Raw genomic sequence first — 25,305 nt, 5'->3', positions numbered from 1 at the left:
TGGCTGAAAACCAACCCTATGCTTTGGCAGCCTGAAAGCAGGGCCAGCACCGCTGGCTGCAGGCACTTGAGGTGGGGGGTGGCAGGAGGGGACAATGCTGCCCTTCTAGCAGTGTGTTGTCAGGGCAGTGCTCTGAGTGACAGGCAGGTACAAGGCAGGAAGATCTAACTGCCCTGGCTCTGGTGAACAGGGCTAGCCCCAGACCCCTGGAGTCTGGATGTGGCAGAGATCCATCTTGGTGCGGGCTACCTGCAAACCCACCCCCTCCCTATCCTGAAGCCCAGAATTAGTTGGTAGGGGCACCTTATCCTGGATACAGGTGGACGGAGCCCTGACCCTACCCTCTCTGGCCCCTCCTTGTCACAAACAGTCTTCTTCATTCTTGAGGCCAAAACAGCTGCAGTGGGAGCCTGGATGCCCGCCCTCCTGCCCTCTCCTTGCCTGGCTCCTGCAACAGTTCTGGTTCTGCTCTTCCATGAGCTCATAAAAAATTCATCCACCCAAACCTCAGCTCAACACCAAGAAAACACGCCTGACTCATTCCTGAGGGCCCTGCTTTTGAAGGTTCAGTGTTCTTTTGGCTGCTGAAGTGAGCGGTGGTGTCAGCATGCACGTGGGCACGTGTGCGTGCATGTGTGTGTGGGACTGCTATGCCCAGGTGTCTGGATACACACAGGTGGGTGTATTTGCACCTTGCGAACATCATGACCCATACAGACTCAGCGGCCAGGCAGGTGGACCCGTGGCATCCAGCGACGGGAGGCCGGGACATGGGCTGGGAGAGCCATCCTAGGCCAAGGACCACTCTAGGCCAAGGACCACTCTAGGCCACACCTGCTAGAAAGGCAAGACACCTAATACTCTGTGCTGAAGCCAAGGCCTCGGGTCCAGGGTCCTTGGCCTCTTTGTCCGATCAGGGCTAGGCAGACGGAACATTCAAGAATGTGGTATATTTGTTCCAGTGGCATTGTGAGTCCACATGCAGCAATGTGGTGTACACGTGCGTGTGGATATTTCCTATGTCAGAAAAGGGGGTGGGAACATGGCAGTTCAGTCGCTAACCCCTGGATCCTTCCCGCAAAGACCTCCTCTTCTGACTCCACAGTCCTGTCACTGTGAGAAGTTCGGCACAGGGCCGGGCTCTCACCCTGGCACAAGTGATCAGAGAGAAGCTAGACGAAGAGCCCTGGCGACGAAAAGTCGGAAAAGGTTATTTCTCTGGACCTCTGTTTCCTGTGACTTGTTGAAGAGAAATATTACCCCTGTTCCTTTAGCTGTTCTCCCAGAGCAATAGGAGAGCGTGAAGTTTTGAAATTGAGGGCACCTTCACCGAGCAATCGATTAGCAGCCGAGAGAACTTGTGAATTGGCTGTCTGGACATTTCCAGTAATAAATTGTGAAATAGTCCATGAATAAGTAGTTGGCGGAGTTCAGAATTACCCCCTAGGAAATGTTGCAGGTCTAGAGACACATTACTAAGGCGAGCACCATTTTAATGCTCTGGGCTTTGGCTGTTAAATATGTATGCCATCCGCAAAGCACTTCTCGAAATTAATGGCATTTTACAGCTGCTCCGAAGGCAGCGTATTTATATGGAGATGTATAGATTCTGGGGCTGTGGTGGCTTCACGAATGAAGTGCTAATTTTAGAGGATAGGGCCAGGGAGGGGAGAGGAAAGAGGCTCAGGAAGTGAGCTACCTGGGGGACCTTTGCCCAAATGGTTCTCCGCTGCCAGCTACGATTTTTAACCTTTGGTGACATTAGGCATGGTCTCTAGGCTGGGAAGGCCACTGTGGCAACAGGCCACCCAGCACACAGAAAGACGATAATAACTACATTAACAATAATTATAATATTGGCAGCCTACACTTGCCAGGCACTGTCCTAAGTGCTTTCCATAATGTGACTCATTTAAAGTGCACAACAACTTTGTAAAGTAGGTTCTATTATTATCCCCACTTTACAGAAGGAGGTACAGTGTGCCCAGGAACCTAAGTAATTCCCCTTGGAAGGACGGTATCTTCTCTCCAGGGACCTCCTTGAGCCAACATTAGGGCCACCAGGTGCAGTGGGCAGCACTTTGTTCACTGCACAAGAGCATCCGACCCAAAGGATGCATTGGGACGGATCCCTGCACAGGCTTAGCTCACCAGGCCCCTGCCAGGGTTCCAGGCAGCTCCTTCCCAGAGTCAAATTAGCACAAAGGCAGCATGTGCACTAGCCAAAGTCCCCTTTCCCTCCAGCACCTTCGTCAAGCCCCAGCACCTTCTCCGGCCCCACCTGGATTCTGTTCTCCAATCTTGTGATCTGCCTGACTGGTTGGAGGCTGAAGATAGGAGGCACTATGGTTTAACATGGAGTCCAGCCAAAGGACCCAGCTTTCCACCGAATTAGACTGAGAAGTGGTTTTCTCAGAATCCCTGGAGAGATGGGAACCCCTTGGGGATTCAGACTCTTTCTCTGAAGCATCCCCAACGACTGTTGAAAATCTAGAGTAAATCAGTCGTGGGGCAGGATGGGATTTTGAAAGGCAGTGTTGCTGGGGATCCAGGACCAGAGAAACCAGCCCGCCTGTCACAGCGGGAGCCTGGCAAGAGGCTGCTGGTGGGTATCTGCACCCAGGGACCTCTGATGAGGGCCTTTGCCCAAGCCTTTCACTGCTCACCCCACTCCAGGGGCCCACGGTTGAGAGAATGATGAGATGTCTGCACAATCTGGTGTGTGCCCTTCTTGTGGGCTTGTGTCCATGAGATTCCCAATGCACGTGCATTCTGTCAGCGAATGGGTTTCACCCATCAGCTGAAGGCCTGAGGCCTTCTGATACCTGGGGCTGCTGAGATGGCTTTGGGGAAGATTAAGGCCCAGAAGGAGGCTGAAGGATTGGGACTGAACTCCATTAGACTGTAGTTCAACCCTTGTGCAACTGCGGACAACATACTGACCCTCTCTGAGCCTCAGTTCCTTTATCTATCAAATGGGGATAATGTCACCTACCTTGGAAGCTTGTGAGGCTTAAAGCAAACAGCCTGTGGGAAAGTGTTGAAATCCGTGCCCGGTGTATAGCAGGAAGCCAATAAAGGTTGAGTTTGCTAAGCGTTCTGGTCTCCGGGACCTTGTTTGGGAACCAGTTTGCTAAGCCTGATGACATGGGGCAGCTGCTACCTGTGCTACATTCCAAGGACCCCTCCCCACCAGACAGAGACACCTCACGACTCAGGGCCTGTAACACAATGAGGTGGGTTAAGAGCTACTCCAAGGCTACACCAACCTGAGCTCAGATCCTCTCTCTAGAGGACCAGTGAATTCACACAAGTACTTATCCTTGTGAGTTCACTTTCTGCACCTATAAAACGGGACTATGAGTACCTGCCCGCAGATGGTTGAAGTTAAAGTTAGATGAGGCAGTATTAGCTACTGCCCCCTGAGCCCCCTAGCTCTGCTGGGCCCTGTGCTGGGCCCTCCACTGACACCGTCTCGTTTGCTGATTTGCTAGCATCTGGCACATCAGCATGCACGTGCGAGCTATCGTGGTTATCAGGAACCACTCACCTGGCAGATCCTAACACTGGGGACTGAGATCCTTGGAAAGAGAGTGGTATCAGGGAGCATGTAGATCTAATCTACACGCTCAGAGCCATTCCCTGTTAAATAGGACTTGGGAGAGACATCAGGGAAGATACTCGACAACGGGCCTTCAGGCCCTCGGCAGCAGTGTGCTCAAACTTGAGCCAACGTCGGAATCCCCTGGAGGGCTTCTTACAACACAGATTTCTGGGCCCCACCCCAGAGTTTCTGGTTCAGTGGTCTGGGTGGGGCCTGGGAATGTGTGATTCTGAGAAGTTCCCAGGTGATGATGATGTGACCAGTCTGGGGACCACGCTTTGAGAACCACTGACCTGTGCTGAGTGTGTGCAGCAGACAGAGCATGGGATTTAGAACCAGACAGTTCAAATCCCTATTCCACTGCTTCCTAGCTCTGTGGCCACTGGACAATTAATAAACACCTCCCCAGCCCCAGTGTCTTGCCAGGGACACCAGTAGGTGACCATCTGGGAGGCACAAAGTGAGGTCTCAGAAAATGTGCTTTTCCTCCTTGATTTAGCAGGCCATCCAGCTAAGCCACCCAAAGGATTTTTTTAAACACAGAGTAGAGGTTCCAGCCCAAGCTCTCCAGCCCCAGCGGGTTTCCCCCCACCCACTCGGCCTTCATCAGCTCCTCTCCTCTCTGCCTCCGCAGGAGGAGCCCTTTGTTATGTTCCGGAAGTCCGACAGGACCTTGTTTGGGAATGACCGGTTCGAGGGCTACTGCATTGACCTGCTCAAGGAACTGGCCCACATCCTGGGCTTCTCCTACGAGATCCGGCTGGTGGAGGACGGCAAGTACGGGGCGCAGGACGACAAGGGCCAGTGGAACGGCATGATCAAGGAGCTCATTGACCATGTAAGTGGGGCTGAGGACACCCCCACAAAGGCTTGGCCAAGTCCTGTGTGCACATCAGGGTGGGACATCCTGGCAGATGGGGGCCCTGGGGGCAGGAGAGTTGGAGTCAGGCTGTGGCCTGAAGCAGGGATGGGGCAAGGAGCTCCCTCTGGCCTGCCTTGCTCATGCTCTCAACTCCCAGACACCCCCCTTCGTGTGAGCACTTGACCACAGCCCCCATCTGACTCAGAGCCATTCACACTGGTGTCTTTGATGAGCTGGCTGTGTAGCAACAGTGCCTTCTGCTCCTTTAAGAGCTACCAAAGGATGCCCCAGCCATGTGGGTGAGCTGCCAATGCAAAACGCTTCACCAAACCCTGGGACACTGAGATAGATCCATCACTGTCTTGGGCAACTTTGGGTCCAATGGGCTGATAGGTGGTCCAAGGAGCCAAGGACCAGGATGAAGGGGTGGGCAAGGCTCAGCTGGGAGGTGCCAAAAAGACAGTCATACTCAGTCTTAGATGGGAGAGGGGCCCAGGGAGCAAGGAGCAGACGCAACAGATGGAGCTTCTGAGAGATGGTGCAAGTTATGGGAGAGCCCTGGGGTTTCTGGGACCCTGAGAGGAAGATGAAGAAGCTCCACAGTCGAGGGACACCACAGTTGGGGGAGTTAGGAGGCCCTGGGTTCGAGTCCCATTCCCTCATTTATTTGCTACATAAACAAGCGGGTCACTGGGCCTCTACAAGCGGCTTCCTCCTCTGTCAGTGGGTGTAATTCCTCCCTCCTCATAGGATTGCTGTGATCCTGGACATGAAATACTAGGTGCATGGCCTGGCCCACAGCCATCCCTCTGTAAAAGGGAGGCTTGTAAGATGTGGTGAGCCCACCCATCGCCATGGTCAGGAGCCCAGGCTGTAGATCACTGGGCCAAGGTTCAAGTCCTAGCTAATGATGAGCTACCAGGTGAGGTCAACATCACTGAGCCTCAATTTCTTCACTTCTAAAATTGAGTCATTAGCAGCTACCATAGCTCCTGCGGTTGTTGCGGGAATAAATGAGACACCATCTGTGCAGGCTCACCTGGCACCTACATGACCTGCCTTCCAGCTCAGGGCCCTCAACTCCCCAGAAGCATTTTCTATCAAAGAGCTCCTCAGGAAGGCAAGAACCTGCTCTGTACCCACCCCCTTATGCTCCTTCTCTCCTTTCTCCTGACAATGGCTCAGTGAGGTAGGTACTGTTGCTACCATCCCTTGAACAGACATGGAAGCTGAGGCAGAGGGAGGTGAAAGCCCCTGCTAGTACCCCGTCTTTGCAGGTGCTCTGAAGCCCTATGCTCTGACCTCTGCAAAGAGCCAGAGCAGAAGAAGGCTCATGCGGTAGACCTTTGCAGCCTGAGATGTGCCCGCCAAAGGGATTATTCTCACTTCCCCTGTCAGGGTGGGGGCAGGCAGCATCAGAGTCTTCTGTTAGTCTTCCTGCCCCTGTTTGGAGGGGCCTGCCCCATGGTGACCTTGGAGCAGGAGCAGAAAGGAGCAGGAAGAAGGCCATAGCTCAGCAAGAAGACTCCAGCAGAGCATCACAGGCATTTCTTGGGCCCCAGGAAATCAGGCTCCCAGGGAGGGCTGACGGGAGAGGCTAATAGTAAAGAACATGAACTCAGCTGAGCTTGGTTCCCACTCTGCCACTTATCAGCAGTGTGCTCCTCAACAAGTTTCTTAACTTCTCTGTGCCTCAGTTTCCTCATCTGTAAAACAGGAGTGATAATAAATAATAGAACCTCCCCCATAAGGCTGTTGTGTGGACTAAGTTCACACATGTGCATTACGTAATCAGTACTTGTTCTTATTATTTTTTCATTACTCTGAGACTGGGGAGGGGGCTTCAGGAAGTCCCCTTACCTCCCTGAGCTCATTTCCTAACTCAGTGAGGGTAATGACACCTGCCCTGTGTTCTTCCCAGCTGGCTGTGCAGCTCCTCGGAGACAACTAATAGAGAAGCAGCTCCTAGGTTGTGGGACTCAATATAAATGAAAGGGAGTGGTGTTGTCACCTGTATTAGTAATAACTGTAATTATTATGGAAATTAGTCAGCAGGCCCCAGAGGCATCTCCGTTTATCAGTTTCCCCATGAGCTGCTGAGTGGGACTCTGGAGTGTGGGGCCCCCAGTAGGTCTGAGTCTGTCGTTTGTCGTTCACAGAGGGGAGCTGGGCTGGGGAGGAGGAGGGGATCACATGGAGAGGGGAAGCCGCAGGTGCAAGTGAGCAGAACAGATGCCAGTCTAGTCACCATAGCATCTCTGGCAGTCAGAGAGCTCTGAAGGGCCATTTGCAAGGGGCTGGGTCAGAAAAACCCAGTGGCAGCCAGACCTTCCTAAGTGGACCCTCAGCTGGGGAAAGGAGGAGGCCTCATTCAGGCAGCCCCATCTCCACTGAGGCCACATTGACGGGACATGCAGGTGACCTTGTTAAACCAGAGTCCCTACAATTGATGAGCCTATTAATCCTAGCTTGGTGCCAATTTTAATATCATCATAACCATTTATTAGTGTCGTCAGATAATTAGTCTTCTCACTAGCTCATAGAAAGTGTGGTAAAGGCTCGGCAATATTATTACTTTCTTATTAGGGATCTGAACGTAGATGTAAAAATGATGAATGCTAACTTTATGAGGGTCTGTCCCCAGAGGCCCATTTGGAGGCCTGGGGTGGAGCCTCTGACCAGCAGGAGTTAAGAAGTCCTTTCCTGACACTTTCTGCTCACTTCTGTCCCATGCCACATGGCCCTACAAGGAGCCAGGGTTGTGGAGAAAGATGGGACATCTGAAGTGTGCATCCACCTCCTGCTGACACACTCATGTTCCTCCAAGTCACTTCCAACTATGGTAGCAACAAACACGATTGGGCAGAGTGGTGCTTTCTCTGCCCAATACCCCATCTCTCAAATCACCACGTCTCTGTTTATACTGCCTGCTCTCTCTCATGTCCCCTTTCTCAAAAGTCTTCTACTCACATCCATGCCTTTAAATTACTTCCATGTGTTTTAATGACTTTAGAAGCCAACAGTGATGAGTCCAAATTTGGGGTCTAGCACTGCTTAGCTGACAGTGGGAAAGCTCTTCAACCTCTTTGGCCTCCATTTCCACATCTGTAAAATGGGAATGATTTTTTTAAAAAGCCTTCTGCCTAAGGCTCATGGGAAGATTTAATAAGATATGGCACAAAAATGGTTAGCACAGTACCTAGCACTTAATAAATGCTCAGCGTGTGGGAGTTGTCCTGCTCAGCAGCATTCACTCCGAGAGCAGGGAATGTACATGTCTGAGTATATACTTGTGTGAACTCGATAACAGTGGGAGGCCTGACCTCTCAGGCACGGTCATCCTGGTGGGCCACAGTGATCCACGATTTAGACGTTGCCCCTCTGAATCCAAACAGGAGCTGACTCACATTGGTCAGACTCACAGGGAACTGAGACATGGACCAGGACATCACCCCTTACTTTATTTTGGGCATTGACCTTTTCCAACACTTGCCATCCAGAGCTTCTGTCCTGGTGCCAGGAAACCAGGATCCTCTAAGGGAGTGTGGAGGCCGAGCCCCAAGTGTAGAGAGCCTGAAGCCAAGACGAGAGGCCTGAAATGGGGCTGGACACACACAGAGTAGGTGTTGATGAATGTTGAATTAGCACACAGATTTGTGCACCTTCCCCAGAGACATGTGGAGTCTTAGCTATATTGAGTTTCCCATCCAAAATGTGTGAAGGGAGGGCCTGGTGTCAAGGCCATGACCCCATCACCCTCTATGTTCCCTGCCTTCAAACTAGGAACCAGATCTCAGTTCTGGCCTGCCTGCATTGGTGTTAGGAGAATTCTCAAATCCCTATTTGTGTGGCCAGGAAAGGCCCTGCCAAGCCACCTCCTACAGGCTGAGCCAATGCAGTTTAAAGTAAGGTGTGCTGGAAGCTCACCTGGGGCAGGTCAGAATCCTGCATGGGACAGGGCAATTGATGACAGGGGATATAGATGGACTGCAAAGGGGGGACTCTCATCAGGGCAGCCAGAGCTCTGGAGAGAGAGTGAGGGGCAGGGAAGTGGAGCAGGAGGGAGAAGAAGCCAATACAAGGATACGAAGATGCATACTGAGCCATCCCCACTGAGTATGACTAATGGCTCGATCCACAGGTTTGTGCCTCAGAAAAGCCTCACAAAGTGTGTCTCAGGGCCATCTCTTGGAGTTAGGGGAGGAGGAAAGACAGGTTTATTAACTGACTTCTGACTTCCATGCATTTCTGGGCTTGACATGGGGGCCATGAGAGCCAATCAGGGCCCTACAGCAATGTGCAAGGGAAGTCATGGAGGCAAGAGGTGCCCAGGTGGCAGGAAGTGAGATGCTGTGAGCTTGTACCTTTGTGAGGCTCTGTTCCAAGCATCCATGGCATGCCAGACCTGGAGGGCAACTAGAGATATGGAAGAAACCAATGTAACATTCTGACGCTCCTGCCAGGATTCCTGAATCAGCCATTCTCCCAACCTTGGGAAAGACCCAGGCTTCTTTTCTCACAGTCAGGTGTCCATCAGCTCAGGAGGCCTGTGTGTGAAACACAGGTGCATGACCCCTCAGTCAACACTTAGGAGTTTTCTAGCATCTTTAGATATATGTGGGCTGTTCCGAGGTTATCTGTGGCCACGGTGCTGAGTTAAGCATGGTGGCTGGTTGGTGGGTCAGCAGCAGCTATCACCTGTGACTCAGTGTACCCCACCCCTGAAAACTGGTATGTGGCAGGCCATGCAGGAGTGCTTCTTGGTTGAGCCCTTCTAAACCTCCAGTGCTCCCATTGATCAAGTGATTCAATTTCTTCAGTTAAATTTATTAAGTTAGGTCTCATGCTAATTGCTGTGGCCACAGAGGTGAACAAACAGGCAGGATCCATCCCCTGAGCCTCAGAATCTGACTCCCTAGTGGAGGAAAGAGACAATAATCTATGAACATATGAACATATGCAACTCTTCAGCCAGGGTATGGTGAGTGTTCTGAAAGAAGAACGTGGCCAGGTAAGAGAGGCACGGGTATCATTCCTCGCTATCAGGAAGTGAGGCTGTCACCAGCTCAGGAAGCCAGTGTGTGAATCACTGGTGTTTGTAGTCGACCCGTCCACTGACACATAAATTTCCTAGCAACCATCTCGCTTCTACTCAGCTGTGCAGGTTTTTGAGGCTGTTGATTGTCAGATTAATGCCCACGGCCTTTCAATAGGCACTGTGTGTTCTTAAGGTTGGAGGCTGGAGGGTCATCATCAGAAACTGTGACTTGCTCAGCCCTCTTATAATCTGCCATGTGCTCAGACACGAGAACGGGATGTCTCACCTAAACCAGCAACATCCCCATTCATTCAGTCCCAAAATCTCTCCTGTGGGCCTGCAATGAGCCAGGCACTGTGCTAGGCAAGGGGCATACAACAGTGAAAAACTCAGCATATGCTTCAAATTGCCTGGTGGGGCTTGGGAGGCCTATGGCTGCAGGAACATGCCAATTCATCCATGTCGAAAAAGATGAAGGCTCAGGCCCTTCTTTCATGAGCTTATGGTCCAGCAGGGGAGAAAGACCTGGAGAATCACCTACTAATCCCTCTAAAATCACAACTGTGATGAGTGCTAGGGGCGAAAACACCTGGTGCTGTGAGAGTAATCACAAAGGAGACCTGATTTTATCTGAGGGTTTTGTCTGTAGAACTGATGTTTGCACTGAGATCCGAAGGAGAAGTAGCCATTCACTAGACACAGAGTTTGAGGGAGAAGTTCCAGGAAGAGAAAAGTGCACATGCAAAGGTCCTGAGGTGAGAGAGGGTGTGGACTGGAGGGCTGAAAGAATCCAGTAGAAAGAGAACAAGTGGGAACATGATGCAGGTAAGGCTGGAGAGGCAGGCAGGGCTAGCTCAGCATCTTGCAACATAGAAGCCACCAGCCACCTGGGGTTATTTTCATTCAAATTTACATTAATTAAAATTAATTTTTAGAATTATTTAACTTAATCAATATATAAATTCATTTCCTCAGCTACAGCAGCCACTTGTCAAATTCTTGATAGCCACGTGTGACTAGTTACCATACTTATTGGACAGTGCAGCTATGGAACATCCCCATCATTGCAGAAAATTGGATTGAACAGCACTAAGTCATGAATGGCTCAAGGAGCCCATAATAAGAATTTCTTATCCTCAGGGCAGAAGGAAGTCTTTGACATATATTAAGCAGCATTGGGAATGGGGAAAGAGTCTAGCTGGAGCAACACCACTTTGGGAAAAGAGTGGAAGGTGAATCCCATGTACCATATACCTGAGATGTGGGCAGAGAACCAACAGACAGAGCTCTGGGGACTCATCCTGCATGTGTGGCTGGAGTGAGGCTGGTTTTCCTGGGTGGCTATGGAAGCAGAAGCAAAAGGATCTGGAGAGAGGCAGGGGTGAATCAGTATGTTCCTGCAGGCATAGGGCTTCTAAGCCCCACCAGGCAATTTGAAGCATATGCTGAGTAGGCTTGGTCAGTGGCAGTCATGGTCAGTGGCAGTCATGGTCAGAAGCCAGAGTCAAGTTCAGGTGTCTGGAAATGTAACCTAAGCTCAGGACAGAGCAGGGCAGGCCCAGCCATAAATCCTGCCCATTGGAATGGCACAGACGTTGGGGAGAGGCTGGCAGGGGGCAGGAAAAGGAGCTCCGTGCATCCCTCCCAGAGTCTAAATGGCAGGTATGAAGTGTGTGAGTTTCCTGGGGTCGCCATGACAAATGACCACAAACCAGGTGGCTTAAAACAATAGAAATGTATTCTCTCTCAGTTATGGAGGCCAGAAATCAGAAATCAAGGTATCAGCAGGTTTGGTTACTTACCTTTTGGAGACTGAGGGAAAATCTGGCCTATGCCTCTCTTCTAGCATCTGGCGTGGCCAGCAATCTCTGGAAGTCCTTGGATTATAGCTGCATCGCTCCCATCTCTGCCTTAGTCGTCACACAGCAGAGTCGTCTTTTCTCTGTGTGTCCTGTCCTCTTCTATCAGAACAGCAATCATTGGATTTAGGGTCTACCCAAATCCAACATGACTGCATCTTCACTTGACTACTTCTGCAGAGACCCCATTTCCAAAGAAGCTTGCATTCACAGATACAAGGGGTTAGAACTTGAATGTATTTGTTGGGAGGGTATGCACAATTCAACCTAACGCATGTGGTTTGTATAGTAAAATGTTGGGCTTTGAGGTCACGGTAAACTGAGTCCAAGTATTGGCTCAGCCACTCACCAGCTGGAACAAACCTCTTAGCCTGGTTGAGCCACAGTACCCTCATCTGAAGTGTGGCAATAACATTCACTGCCTCACAGGGCTGCTGGAAGGATCACATAAGGTGATATATGTAGCACATTTGATGCTGCTTGGTGTAAGGAGCATCCATGAATAACAGCCGTACTTACTCTTTTGACTATGGTAGGTCACAGTCTGAGCAAGCAGATGCCCTGGAGGATCCCAGCCAAGAGGCAGAGCACAGAGAAGGGGAATCTGGGGGACATCATACTTGGGAATCCAAGTAGACAGGTACCAACAGGGACACCAGACACAAGTAGCAAGCTGGGGTTCAGGGAACAGAGCTGAGTCCCTGAGGAAGACTCCTGTCCCAAGAAAAGACTAACCAGTGATAAGTGTTCAGAACTGGGACCATGGTCACAAGTCTGCTCTTAAAATCTAGTAAGAGGTTGCCCAAGTTTCACTCTGGGATACAAGGCTAGGGCCCAACCAGCAGCCAAGGTGGTTGGATGCTTAGGGCCAAAATATGGAGCTGTAGCTGGTTAAGTCACTCTTGACTTCAGTTCTGGTTGCTGGGGATTTGATAGAGCAGGGGGCACCCAGTGGCCCCATTCAAGGATAGAGTAGAGTAGGAGAGGTCGGAGACAACGGGGTCCTGACAGACTCTTGGTAAGTGGAAAGCACTTATGGGGATGAAGTAGTGTCCTAGAAGGGCCATCCTGCCTGGTCCTGAGGTTTAGAAAAGGTATGGAAAGTTTACTGGGGAGGCAGGAGGGGTCAACAAATCACCCATAAGACCAGTGAATGTGTTGGACAAGTCAGAGGTTTGGGGGTTATTCAAGGATGTGATTATTGTAAATACAAGAGCAAAGACCTTGGAACTTCTCTAAGCCTTAGTTTCCCTCTCTAAAAAAAAATTGGGGTGGAATAGATGTTCTTGAATTTCTCTTGTCCAGGTCTGACAGCCTATGATTTTATGAATCATCCTCAAAGAAAATTTGTACAAGTGGGAGGAACCTGCCAAGATTGGGCCTTTCAGTCTGAGTAATGAACTAAAACGGCAAAGGCTTGACATCTGTTCTGCTCTTTCAAGAGAAGTTGGACAAAATAATGCCTTTTTCTGGGAAATCATAACTGATGTGAAATATAGTGTTTCTTGCCTAAGACAAAATTGAAGTGGTGAACTCCAGCCTTCCTGAGGCGCAAGGGAGAGCACACATCAAAACTCCCTGTGAAGAAGGTCAGGTTGACCAGTTGTCTTGCTGCTGTAGGCACAGAATGCCAGAGATGTCCATGCCCTGTACCTCATTACAGCAGAAAGTGGGAAGGCTGGTGGGGAAATTCTGACGGTTCTGAGTGGGTCTGGGGGGAGAAAGAGGGCCATTGGCTTCCTCACCAGTCCTAAAACATTTCTGGTGGATGGGACAAGCCTTGGCTACACACACCCTGATCCCCCCAGGAACTAAAGCTCTCATCCAACTTGCCACCAAAAGCCAAAGGAAGATTTGCCTCCATTGACTTTGAGGTTCTTCCCAAGAATCTATCCAAGCCCCAGAGGCCATTCCCAAAGACCAACTCCAAATGTGTTCTGAATAATGATGATGACTTTGGGTTCAGAACACAGCCTCCCAAAGTGTGTTTTGAAGGGACAAGCCTGGGGGAGGCCAAGTTCTAGAAATCAAAAGCCCATTTCACCCTTGTCACGCCAACATTAGAGAGGACTAGAACTTCAGGGCTGAAAGGGACCTTCCAGGGTGCCCGACCCCAGCTCTCACCCTACTCAGAGTCCTGTCCTCAGTCCCCAAAAGGGTCTCACTTGATCGGAAGCTCTGTGAGAGCAGGAGCTAGGTCTCTTGCTTACTTCCAAATCCCAGACTGGCACACAGTAGGTCTTGAGCAAATACACATTAATCCCTCTGCACCTTCTCAGATAGTTCTCTCTCTTTTGTTGCTTTCCCAAACTGAGACCGCTCCAGGGAACTGGGGTGCCCACAGCTGCCTGTTTCTTCTGCCTCTGCCTTAAGAGTTAAGCAAATTCCAGCTCACACATTCAGAAATTTACAAAAGGAAGGTCCCAGTATAAAATAATCCTTTGTAATAGGTTCCTCCTCCCTGGTTCTCCCAGGTTCTGAGGTTCACTGAATCCTTGTGCTCCAAGTGTCACTACTTGGGTGTGGGGGTGCTGTTAGAAGGAGAAACACTGGGGTGTGCGACATCATGGCGTGTTTCCCGATGCCCCCAGTCTAAGACGTCTGTGATGCCATTTGGAAGCTGGGGTTCTACCCATATCGGTCTTCCCCTTTTTGATGTCTGGTTTCAACCTAGTGCCTCATTTCTTTCCTAGGATTAGTGAAGTCAGAGATGGTGCTAACAGTTACAATCTAGTAAACAATTTCGTTAATGTCTATTTCCCTCATTGTGTGGTTCAACTCTATATTCCCTAGTGTCAGGTAGAGCTCATAAAGGATGGATGGATGGATGGATGGATGGATGGATGGATGGATGGATGGATGGAGCTGGACCAAGCTAGTGGGTGGCTGCCTAGAGACATTGCCTTGGGAGGGGGTCTCAGAAGTAACCTCTCCCATCTTAGCAAACGGGTCTTTAGTGCTGAGCTTTAGGACACAGCCTTCCTGTCTGTCCTGCCCCATCTGAGGAAGGGAAGTGATAACTTTGTTCACATTCTGACATGTAAATATCCACAGGAACCCAAGGGGTTACCTCTCAAAGGGAAATATTATTAACTAACAAATATTACAGAAGCTGAGATGGGTCTTGAAAATTGAGAAATGAAACAGTACCAACTGTGCTTAAAAGCTCACAGATAAATAAGCAGATAAGAAAAAAGTCACATGACCACACATATTGTTATTCACACCAAGCTAGTATCTTACCTGGGACAGAGCAAACTTCACGGGGATTTAGAATTGGAGGCCATCAGGAAGGGTTTCTTGGAAGAGGGGGCATGTGCGAAGGAATACAGAAGGTGGGAAAGGGCCACAGGGAGAGGGCATTCTCAACAGGGCACAGTGTGTGCGAAGCATGGATGTGGTCAGCAGGGAGCAATTAAATGGGGCCTCGTTTAGACAGAGAGCAGTGGGGCAAGGCTGGAAAGATAGGGATGAAGGGTTATAGCTTTTTAATTAGGGAAAGCTCAGATCCAAGAGATAGAACTTTAATTATTACCCTCTATAAAATTGTGATAAGCCAAGGTTTACCAACATTATGAACATTCCCAGCCTTCCCTACACCCCTTCTTTCTCCCTCTGCTTTTGTCTCCCACCGACTAAACAGGTTCTGGATTTGCCTGTTCAGTTTTGTCTTTGTCTTCTTCCTCCCAGGAAGGCATAACTTGTGCCTATCTGGTTTGGGGGGTGTTTGGGGTATATAATGGGGTGAAGCCATCAAGAAGTATATAGGAAAGGAAAACATTTAACTAAGGGCTGTTGTGGATTCCACGTCCTCTTCATGATGTTTGAAAGTTACAAATAAAGAACACGAGTGACCTTTAAATGTTCTTAGGTTGCTGCACTGTACTTATTTGATAAAGCACCATTTTGAGAATAGACTACATGGTTACAGTTTTAATAGGGCTCCATTCTCTGCACGTTTATGCCACAGTCCTTTCCCTCAAGGTCATGAGCTCTCGGAGAACAGGAATTAAGTTCATCATTGTCTCCCCAGCACCCCGAGCACAGCCTGGCCCAGGAGGAGGGTTAGTAAATGTTGAAACTGAAGAGTGGTTAAGTGATCCCGGGCTCAGGCAACTGACTCCACTCCAAGGAGGAGTGTTCTGTTCACTGCTAGTCTGAGGCTTTGCTTGTAGTCAGTCAGTCTGTCTGTCTATCTCTCTCTTATTGCAGAAAGCAGATCTGGCTGTGGCCCCCTTGACCATCACCCACATCCGCGAGAAGGCCATTGACTTCTCCAAGCCCTTCATGACACTCGGTGTGAGCATCCTGTATCGCAAGCCCAATGGCACCAACCCCAGTGTCTTCTCCTTCCTCAACCCCCTGTCCCCAGACATCTGGATGTATGTGCTCCTCGCCTACCTGGGTGTCAGCTGTGTCCTCTTCGTCATTGCCAGGTAAGGGCAATGCCGTGGCTAGAGCTCTAGCCTGAGGTTGGAGGTTGGGGGGGCCAAGCAAATCCCCCACCCCAGACCACTGCTATGCATGCTCCCCTCTCCTTCTCTGCAGCTCAGACCCCTTTATATCCCTTAGGGAATAGTCTACAGCCCACAACCTTGAATCTCCCGGTCCTCACCCTGGTCTGTATGCATGACTCTGGAAGCAGCACTTGCATCCCAGGCCCTATGAACAGGCTTGGGGAGGTTAAGTTACTGCCCAGAGCTGCATCAGCTGGGCCAGGCACCCAGTACTGCAGACCCAGGTGCTTTGGGTGGTGCAGAATGTGGCTTGACACTTGAAAAAAGGACAGCACCACAAAGACTCACACACATGCACTCATGCAGAAATGTGGCGCTATACACACCCAGCTGTCTGTAAGATGTGCTAGCAAAACCCTTGCACACTTGGCCATTCAAATGAGAGATACTAACACATCCTTGTGGTACATGGCATATGGAGGTAACTGGGGACACCGTCAAGCTCAGTGTTTACTGAGAGCCCCGTACTAGCCAAGCACGTTGCTCTGTCTTTCACAGCCATTATACTATTTAATTCTCACGGCCTCCTATGAAGAGGAGACATCTGAGGCTCAGAAAGGTGCTATCCTTGCCAAAGCCACCCTAGCAATAAGGGACACATTCGGCATATGAACTTGAGTCACCAAGTGTTTTATCTACGACTGACATCTCTGGCTGCCTGGACATCTGTCCTCTGCCTCTGCCCCAGTGGTTGGCTGCTGGGCCCAGCTCCCCATCCCCTTCCCAGCTGGGCCCTCTGCCCCTCCCTCCAGCCTCCAGCCCAGTCTCTGCCCTGGTTTTTTTTTTTCCCCCTCTAAATCCTAACAAAGTACGAAGAGAGACTTCTCTGGAGAGGCAATTTGAGATCCAAGGACTTGGTGTTTCAGCCTTTTTTTTCTCCTGGGTCTTCTTTGAAAACCTTTCCCCCACCCCACTCCCTTCTGCTCCCTCCTCCCGCACAGAGAAAGACCAAAGGGAAGGATGGCAGAGATGAAATTGTCCTGCCTCCAAAGCCCTTTGCTGCCTGCCGGCCGGGGGCTGCCTGCCTGCTCAGCCCAGCCGGCAGCCCAGCCTGCCACAGAGAGGCCTTCATTAGGCCTCTTGTCTCTAATGGTCTAACAAGCCTTTGAAAGCCAGGAGCCACTCTCTGCAGCTCTCACCATAATTTTAGCAGCTCCAGCCAGCCTCTCAGCTCCCCGCCCCCTGGAAAACAGCTCGAGCTTTTCCAGCATCAGTTCTGTCCATGTGATGTGCATCCCGTCCCCCTCCCATTCCTGGCCTTTCATCAGCTGCTGGCAGCCAGGCCTGCTTTCCACCACATCCCTCCTGGCCGGGAAGGTAGGAACCCAGTTCCCAAGGTCAGGCTGGGGAGACTTTGGGGGAGAGACAGGATTCCTGGAGCTGCTGGAATGACACGGGACATGTGAGGACAGAGGAGAGGGACCAGGGCCTTGGCCACAGAGTGATGAACAGCACCCCAGTACCGTTGTCATGCTGTGTAGCACTCACATAACACAGTTCACATGCGTCCTGTCAGATCTTGACTACAGCCCTGTGCATTGGGTGTAATTATCCCTGCTTCGGAGAAGTAGAAACTGAGACTCAGACAGGTTAAGTCATTGCCCAAAGTCACAAAGCTTTTTCTTGGCGGAGTTAGGCTTCAAATCATGCCCCATCTGAGTTTAAATGAGATGGAGGCTGGGGGAGCTGGGGGAGGTGGCCGGAGGGGCTGGATGGGGACAATGAGGAAGGGAAGCAGGCTGAGTGGCAGGCGGCAGGGAGTGATGGGGACCAAAGCAAACTGGAGACACGCACCTGGCAAGAGGGGTGGCTGGTACCCGGCTCCAACAGCTGCGCTAGGCAGGACGCGGCACCAGTGCTGCCGAGTTCGTGATTTTTAGAGAGTGACTCAGGCTTTTAGGTGACACCTCTTGGCTGTTATATGTAGCCACAAATTTGATGTTTTGCAACCCTACTGGGGTCAAACACAGCACATCTGTATGGTGTATGTGGCCCTCGGTCCCCTTCTCCGTGTGACCTGTGTCCTTTGGACCACCCCATGCTGGCTGACGGAGAGCTGGACGCAGCTGCCCAGAGATGGGATCTGTGAGGGTGGCAGGCCCCCAGACCCACCCCATGGCAGCTCTGGCTCAGCACAGGGCTTGTCCATTTTGGCAACAGGCCTGGCCTGGCTCGTACCTGCCACACACCAGGGGTTTGGCATTGAGTAAGGCCTTTACTGCCACGAGGATATTCTGCTTCATGCCACACCGGCCATGCCAGCCCCTGAGAGACGTCCTCCGGGGCCTCTCTCTCTGCAGTGTGCTCTGGCTCCCTCCAGCCTGCCTTTCCTCACCTGGGACTCCGGCCGCTGTGCACACGGGCCCCTCCGGTCTTCCTTGGAAGACATTCGGGGGGCTTACAGTAACCATGTCTCCCTGTCACACATACATGTGTATATCCAGAGGAAAAAAGCTGAAAACTTATATAACGCATTGTCCTTTCCAGGGGGTGGGGTCTTGGAGTGCTTTCACCTCCTCATTGTATTCTTCTGGGCTGTTTGACTATTTTATGAGGAGTGTGTCTTACTTTTTTCAATTTAAGTTTTTAAATTCAATTTAAGCCATTCAAAAATATAAGTAAATAATGAAATAGTCATAAATAGTAGTAAATAAGTAAATACATAATACAAATAACTCAAAAAGTCCATTCTCACTTTTAAAAATTCATATAATACATATAAAGCAAAAAGGCTTCCCTGAAGTTCCTTCTGCCATTTCTGATTTCCCTTCCCAGAGGAAAACACTCACATTTTTTTAATTAGATTCTTCCAGACGCTTTATATATATTTATATACAAATGGACATAAAGAGGTAGAAAGCTGTGTCTTTGGGAATTTACAAAAATGTGATCCTATTATTCTTATTTTTATCCCTTTTTTTTAACCAAACGTCGCATGTTGGAGACCTTCTCCTGTCAGTACCTCTAGAAGTGCTCGCTTCTGCCGGCTGCGTGAGACTTCACAGTGCGGCGGGGGCATCGCTTGCTTCATCAGACCCGGGTTGAAGGACATTTCCTTGTTTTCAGGGTTTTGCTCTTACAAACGACGCTTCAATAAACACCTTTGGCATTTCTCTTTGCACTCATGTACTTGTGTTTTTTCTAGGATGGCTAATGAGTCACAGAATTGCTAGGTTGAAGGGCATGTGCACTTTTAATTTTAAGAGACACTGCTGAATTACTTTTATAACCAGCAAAAGCCACTAACAATAAAGCACACAGCAAACCGGTCCTCATTTCCCCATCCCTGCTTTCCCGGAGGAACAATGAGGCAATTGATGCTAAAGTGGTCGCACATCAGTGTTTGCTAAACCACCCGCTGCCGTGATACCAACACCCCTTCCTCCCCCCACCCCATCTCTCTGCAGCTCAGCCTCACTGCTCCCCTCTCCCCCTGCAGGTTCAGCCCTTACGAGTGGTATGATGCTCACCCCTGCAACCCTGGCTCGGAGGTGGTGGAAAACAACTTCACTCTGCTAAATAGCTTCTGGTTCGGAATGGGCTCCCTGATGCAGCAAGGTATGTGCCCCCTTTCGGGGCCAGCAGGGGGGTGGGGGGAGTTCCTTTCCCCCAGGAACCTCTTCTCCCTGATGGGGAGGGGGAGGGAGGGGTGCTGAACCTTTTGGGAGTCAGCAGAGTCAACCCACCCTCCAGAACAGCCTCAGACCCGCTGAGCCATCACAAGGTTGGAGACACCTGGACACCCAGTTGTGTGCCCTTGCCCCAGGTCCCCACCCTCCACCACTACTGCTTCTGGGCCTGCTCAGGTTCTAAGGCAAGGGTGTCAAATTCATTTTCACCAGGGGCCACCTCAGCCTCGTGGTTGCCTTCAAAGGGCCGAATGTAATTTTAGGACTGTATAAATGTGACTACTCCATCTGTTAATCGAGAGTTCTGCACTGCTGCCAGGTAGAAACAAGGTGCTGGGCGGGATAAAACAAGGCGGAGGGCCGGATTCGGCCCTTGGGCCTTTTGTTTGCCACCTGTGTTCTAAGGCTGAAGCAGATGAGCCACCTCCACCCACGTCACGCGGGCTCATCCCCAGTCCCTCCTGCTCCAGCTGAGGTGGACACAGCGCATCCCTCTTGCGGGGACTGACCCCACCGATAGCCTTACCACTGCAGACTCTGGCCAAACAAAGTTGGGCTGAGGATGGGTGGAATGGTGGACCGGAGGCAGGGAGGCCAGGTGAGAGGCCATTGCTGGAATGAGATGATGGGACCAAACTGGCGTAGGGCCCATGAGGGTAAAGCACGGCATGGGCTGAGAGAATTTCAGGGTGTAGCAGGGACTGGACTGTGGGGAGTCTGGGAGTAGGAAGGGGCAAGTCTGAAGTGGGGTTCTTTAGCCTGAGTGCATCAGAGATGGGATACACAGAAGGACACCACATTCTTCTATCTTCCTGAGGGAAGGCCAGTGCGCAGGACTGGACCCTGGGCTGGTGGCTCACCCTTGGGAGATATGTGCAACTGCTCAAAGATCTCAGAGAGCAGAGCATCTTCTCCAGCTTCGAGGGGTGTGGTGAAGAGACACCATGAGCTGGAGGTGGGCACAGGAAACCCCTCCAGGGAAAACATGTGCCCTTTGCTGCTGCCGCTCATCCCAGAGTCTCTTATCTTGGGGAATGGGGAAACCCAAATCTCTGCCTGTGTTAGGACCTCACTGAAGCACAGTGGGTGACACAGCCGGGAGGGGGCGGGGCATGGGAGGGGAGAGGATCCAAAGAAAATGTCCTTGTCCCTCACTCATCTGTGTGTATCCTCAAGGCCCAGCACAAACCCTGGTCCTTATAGGCATCTGCCATGAAATGCTGAATGGATGGATGAATGAGCGGATGAATGGTATGACCCCACGTGTCCTGAGTGCCCACAACCCTCCAAGCCCTGTGCTGGGCACTCGAACAAAGAAGGGTGAGGGAAGATCAGCCTGCCCCCCGCTGATGATTTCCCATCCATGGCAGAGCCCAGGGTAGGGACTTGGGCCTGAGGGGGGTCCAACAGAGCCAGGCAAAGCTCACCAACCAACAACTAAAATAAGCCATTCCCCCTTTGCGGGGCAGCTCTGTCGCTGGCTTGGAGCAGTCTGGGGGAGGGCCAGGCAGGTGAGGCTGGGGGTGGGTGGCTGGGCGAGGAAGCTGAGGAGCCTTGGTGGGAAGCGACAGGCAGCCCTCAAGGGAAGTGCCTCATTCTGTCCCCACTATTAATGAGTGTCCTGAAGCCTCACCTTGCTTCTTTGTCCATCATCTTTGTTCAGTGACAGTTGGGAAAGACCTGGGAGACCTTCAATGCAGTAATAGCCTCTCTTCTTCCATCTCCTGCTGCTATTCAAAGCCTTGGCCCCTAGTGTATTCCCCGTGAGGTTTTGATTAGGAGGGAGAAAATAGTTGTGTATTTGAAAACCTCTCCCTTGAGTGATTTCTTTGAGGGGGAAAAAAATCATCCATATCAAAGCACACGCTTTTCAGATTGCAGATCCCAATATTCTGGAAAGTTCAGGAGTCACTTGCTATTTAAATCTCTTGAAAGCCACCTAGTTAATTACTTCAGTTAGAAGGTTTCGCCTAAATTGTGCTCCACACCCAAGGTCAGGGAGGAAGCGTGATCTATCTCATCAAAGAGCTTCAAAACATGTTGATTTTTCTCCTCCTGCAAAGCACCGCATAGCAATCTTGTATTTGTATACCAATTGTATTTGCAATACAATTTCTCCTCAAATTATATCGCGGCAGCCTCCCTGTATCTGTGTGAAGCTGGGAAGACGAGGGACAATTGTTCCTGCTTTGCAGAGCCCCAGAGAGGGGAGTGTTGGGCACAAGATCATACGGAGAGTTAGGGGTAGGATTCACTCAAGAGCCCAGGGGCCCCACCCCCAGGTGTTCGGAGCAGGGGCCATACGGGGTCCGAGGAAAAGCACCAGAGGGCCTGCCAAGCCTGGGAAATGCTGGGCACGTGCCTGTTGTTCTAGAAGAGCAGCAGTCCTTAATTTTGGCCTGTATCAGAATCACCTGGAGGGCTTATCAAACCCAGGTTGTGGGGCCCCACCCCTGACGTTACTGATTTAGTAAGTCCTGGGATGGGCCTGAGCATGAGCATCTCTAGCAAGTTCCCAGGTGATGCCGATGCCGCTGGTCCAGGGCCCACACTCGGAGAATCACTGGTGGAGGGTTGGGACTCAGCTTTCCTCAGACCGTCAGTGGAGTCCGTGACCCAGAGGACCCAGGCAGCCCTGGTCTGCGCATCGTCAGAGACCACCTGCCTCTTCCCTTCCCCCAGGGTCTGAACTGATGCCCAAAGCCCTGTCCACGCGCATCATCGGTGGCATCTGGTGGTTCTTCACGCTCATCATCATCTCCTCCTACACGGCCAACCTAGCCGCCTTTCTGACCGTAGAGCGCATGGAATCGCCCATCGACTCTGCTGACGACCTGGCCAAGCAAACCAAGATCGAGTATGGGGCTGTCAAGGATGGGGCCACCATGACCTTCTTCAAGGTGAGGCCCTCTCCCTCCCACTGCAGCACCACAAGCTGACCCTTTGCTGTCCTTCCCTAACCACATGGAGCCAAGGGGCCAGAAATCCCCAGGGCTTAGTCCCTCCCGCTGGGAACCAGTTAACTTTTCAGGGTTGTGGTGATATAGCCTCCTGGGTGGGTCCCAGCAAAGATCCTAGAAGTTCCTATACCTGGGGCAAGCAGATTAAGTGTGCTTTATTTCCTTAAATTGTCAGAGGGGGACAGGTGGGGAGACGAGGATGGAGAAGGGGGAAGGAGAAGGGAGGCCAGATGCACAAACAGGCCCTGGGTGAGTGGGCTTCCTGCCCTTGGCTTTGGGTCTCACCAGCATCCATCTCCACCAGGCTGGCCTGGGTTTGGGGGTCAGCTCTTCACCACTTAGAGGGCAGCAGGAAGTGCATCCTCCAAGGAAGAGAAGAGGCTTAAAACTCCAACAAATGTTTACAAGCATTCCTTAGCAAGTTATACTCTTGGAATAACCGGAATAACCCAGTCTGGATAAAGCCCCATCACCTGCTCAGGTTACTCTTATAGGGATCTGGTGCTGCTCCTCCTGCCTTGTAAGGTGTTGGCTCTGCTCCCCAGTGTTTGTGCACCTTCTACTGGAGTAGCGGAGGGTTTAGGAGACTGGCTGGCCCTGAAAACCCATAGCTGTAAATGTTCCTCTGGAAATTAAAGTAATAACGATAGCCACTACCACCGAGAGCTCCCCGTGAGCCAGGCGCTGTACTAAGAGCTTGCCTCACTTAGTCTTCATGACAAGTCCTGTGAGCAGGTGCTACAATTATTTCCACTTTACACATGTGGAAACTGAGGCTCAGAGTCATTAAGGGGCTCGTCCAAGCACCTACAGCTTCTTCAGCCAGACGCTGATCCAGGTCTGCTGTCCTCCATGGCCCATGGTCTAACCAGGGGGGCCCAACCTCTTGGCGTCTCTGGGCCACACATTAAATACATTGCAACACGTAATCACAAAAAAAATCTCAAAATGCTTTAAGTAAATTTATGATTTTGGGTTAGGCCGCATTCACAGCCATCCTGAGCCACACGCAGCCCACGAACCGTAGAATGGACTCCCCGGTGGGCCACGGTTCTCAGCTGCGAGTGTGCATCCAAATCACCTGGGAGGCTGGGCTGAGCCTGGGTGGGTGGGCCTCCCTCTCGGAGTTTCTGGTGCAGTGGGGCCATGGTGGGACCAAGGACGCGCATTCCTATTGGGTTCCCAGGGAATTCTGAGGCTGCTGGTCCAGGGCCCACACTTTAAGAACCACTGTCCCAGCTTTTCTCAGAAATGGTCGGGATCTGGGAACTCCGTGCTATAGGTCCATTTGTTCGGTTATTTCTTTATTAGTCAATTGCTCTCGATCAGTCTGAAAGCCTAGGGTATGTCCCTCTCCCCTGGGTCCTAGCCCGCCAGCCCCAGCCCTGGCCTCCTTCTAGGCTAAGCCTCTGAGTGATGGATTGAGCTTCCGATGAGGCCTGATGAGGAGAGCAGGAAGGGGCTGGGTGGGAAAGCCTTCTGCCTCTGGGACAGCAGAGCCCTGCTGCGATCCTTTCCCACCCCCACCTCTCCCGTGTCCCTCCTTAAGGGTGTAGGCTCCTGCTCAGCAAAGAGAAAAGGGCTCCCCTCTTGGATGTTGCTACTGCTACTGAGAAGCAGCAAACGTGGCCTTCTTCAGAGGTCACTGTCATGCGTTTAGAGAGAAGAAAAGGGAAAAACGTGGTCACAGGCAGTTTGGGGGCTCTCTAGGACCCTGTGTATGTGTTCACGAGTGTGAGCAGTATGTGAGTATGTGCTAGGTGGATGTGTGCATACAGCAGCATATAACACATGTAAATTGTACTCAAGAATGTATGCGTGCACATCTGTGCCCACGCAAAGAGTATGCCTGCGTGGGAGCATGTGTGTTTGTGTATGAACACAAGTGTCTGCGCATATGTGTGTGTATTGGTGAGCATATGTTCTCATGCATCTCTGGGATCTGGGTGTGTGGATATGTGCCCACGAGTGTCTACGAGTGTGTGCCAGAGTGTCTACATGATATGTGTGTGGAGAACATATGCATGCCTCTCTGTTTAAATGTGCCCATGAGTGTGCCTAAATTAGTGTGAGTGGGGGGTGGGCCTGTGTGTGCATAATAGCTTGTGCGTTTGTGGAATGACCCACATATGTGTGTGTAATAGCTTTTGTGTGTGTGATGGCCCCTGCACACACGTGTCGGGATGCATGTACAATGACACATTTGTGTGTGTGCATGCCTGTCCGTGCCTATGCTCAGGCTGCAGCCCGGCCCTGTGACTTGCCACAGCATCTCTCATGCATTACTCATGAGCGCGTCTCAAGCAGGGCTCCCCATCAAAGGGAAGCAGCATAAATACGGCTGGAGCAGGCTCATTGCCGCTGATTGGATGTCCTCTCCTCCCTCCATGCTCAGATGCTCAGGCTGTCTTCCCAGAGCCTAGTCCCAGCTCCCCACCGAGCCACTGTCCTCAGCATCAAGCAGTGCCTCCTGCAGCCTGCTCTGCCCTCACCCACATTCCCTGCCACTGGCACAGTGAGGAGGGCAGGGGCGGGACTTGGAGGCTAGGGCTCAAGGGCCCACACTCACAAGGGCCTTAGGCCAGAAACAGCCATTCCACGTCCCCCTGCAGAACCAGTTCCACTTCCTTACTCTCCTGATCACTGAGTAATTCCTCCTGAAGTCCGGCCTTCCTGTCTCCTGCTTTAATTCCAGTGTAGCTCCCTTTGCCCAGGCTGCCTTTCACGGCAGCAGCAGTGGGACTGCTGTGGAGGCAGAGAGGACCTGGATGTGGGTACATTGACCCCACCCCAGGCGAGGGGCTGGGGGCACAGAGCACCCTCCCAGCAGACCCCT

At 51.3% G+C, this 25,305-nt stretch overlaps 1 protein-coding gene across 1 annotated transcript in view; it reads left to right on the top strand.

The window, feature by feature from the left end:
• GRIK3 (glutamate ionotropic receptor kainate type subunit 3) overlaps positions 1–25,305 on the top strand; it is a 208,584-nt gene that overhangs the window by 167,722 nt on the left and 15,557 nt on the right. The window contains exons 10-13 of the mRNA XM_045859909.1: positions 4,239–4,442; positions 15,576–15,799; positions 19,320–19,438; positions 22,192–22,409. Coding sequence (XP_045715865.1) covers positions 4,239–4,442; positions 15,576–15,799; positions 19,320–19,438; positions 22,192–22,409 — 765 coding nt within the window. The remainder of the gene's footprint in view (positions 1–4,238; positions 4,443–15,575; positions 15,800–19,319; positions 19,439–22,191; positions 22,410–25,305) is intronic.

The sequence above is a fragment of the Phyllostomus hastatus genome, unplaced genomic scaffold (assembly GCF_019186645.2).
Source record: "Phyllostomus hastatus isolate PE091 unplaced genomic scaffold, TTU_PhHast_1.1 phas_scaffold_182, whole genome shotgun sequence".
Taxonomy (NCBI): Eukaryota; Metazoa; Chordata; class Mammalia; order Chiroptera; family Phyllostomidae; genus Phyllostomus; species Phyllostomus hastatus.
This window is presented reverse-complemented; position numbering and strand designations above follow the sequence as displayed.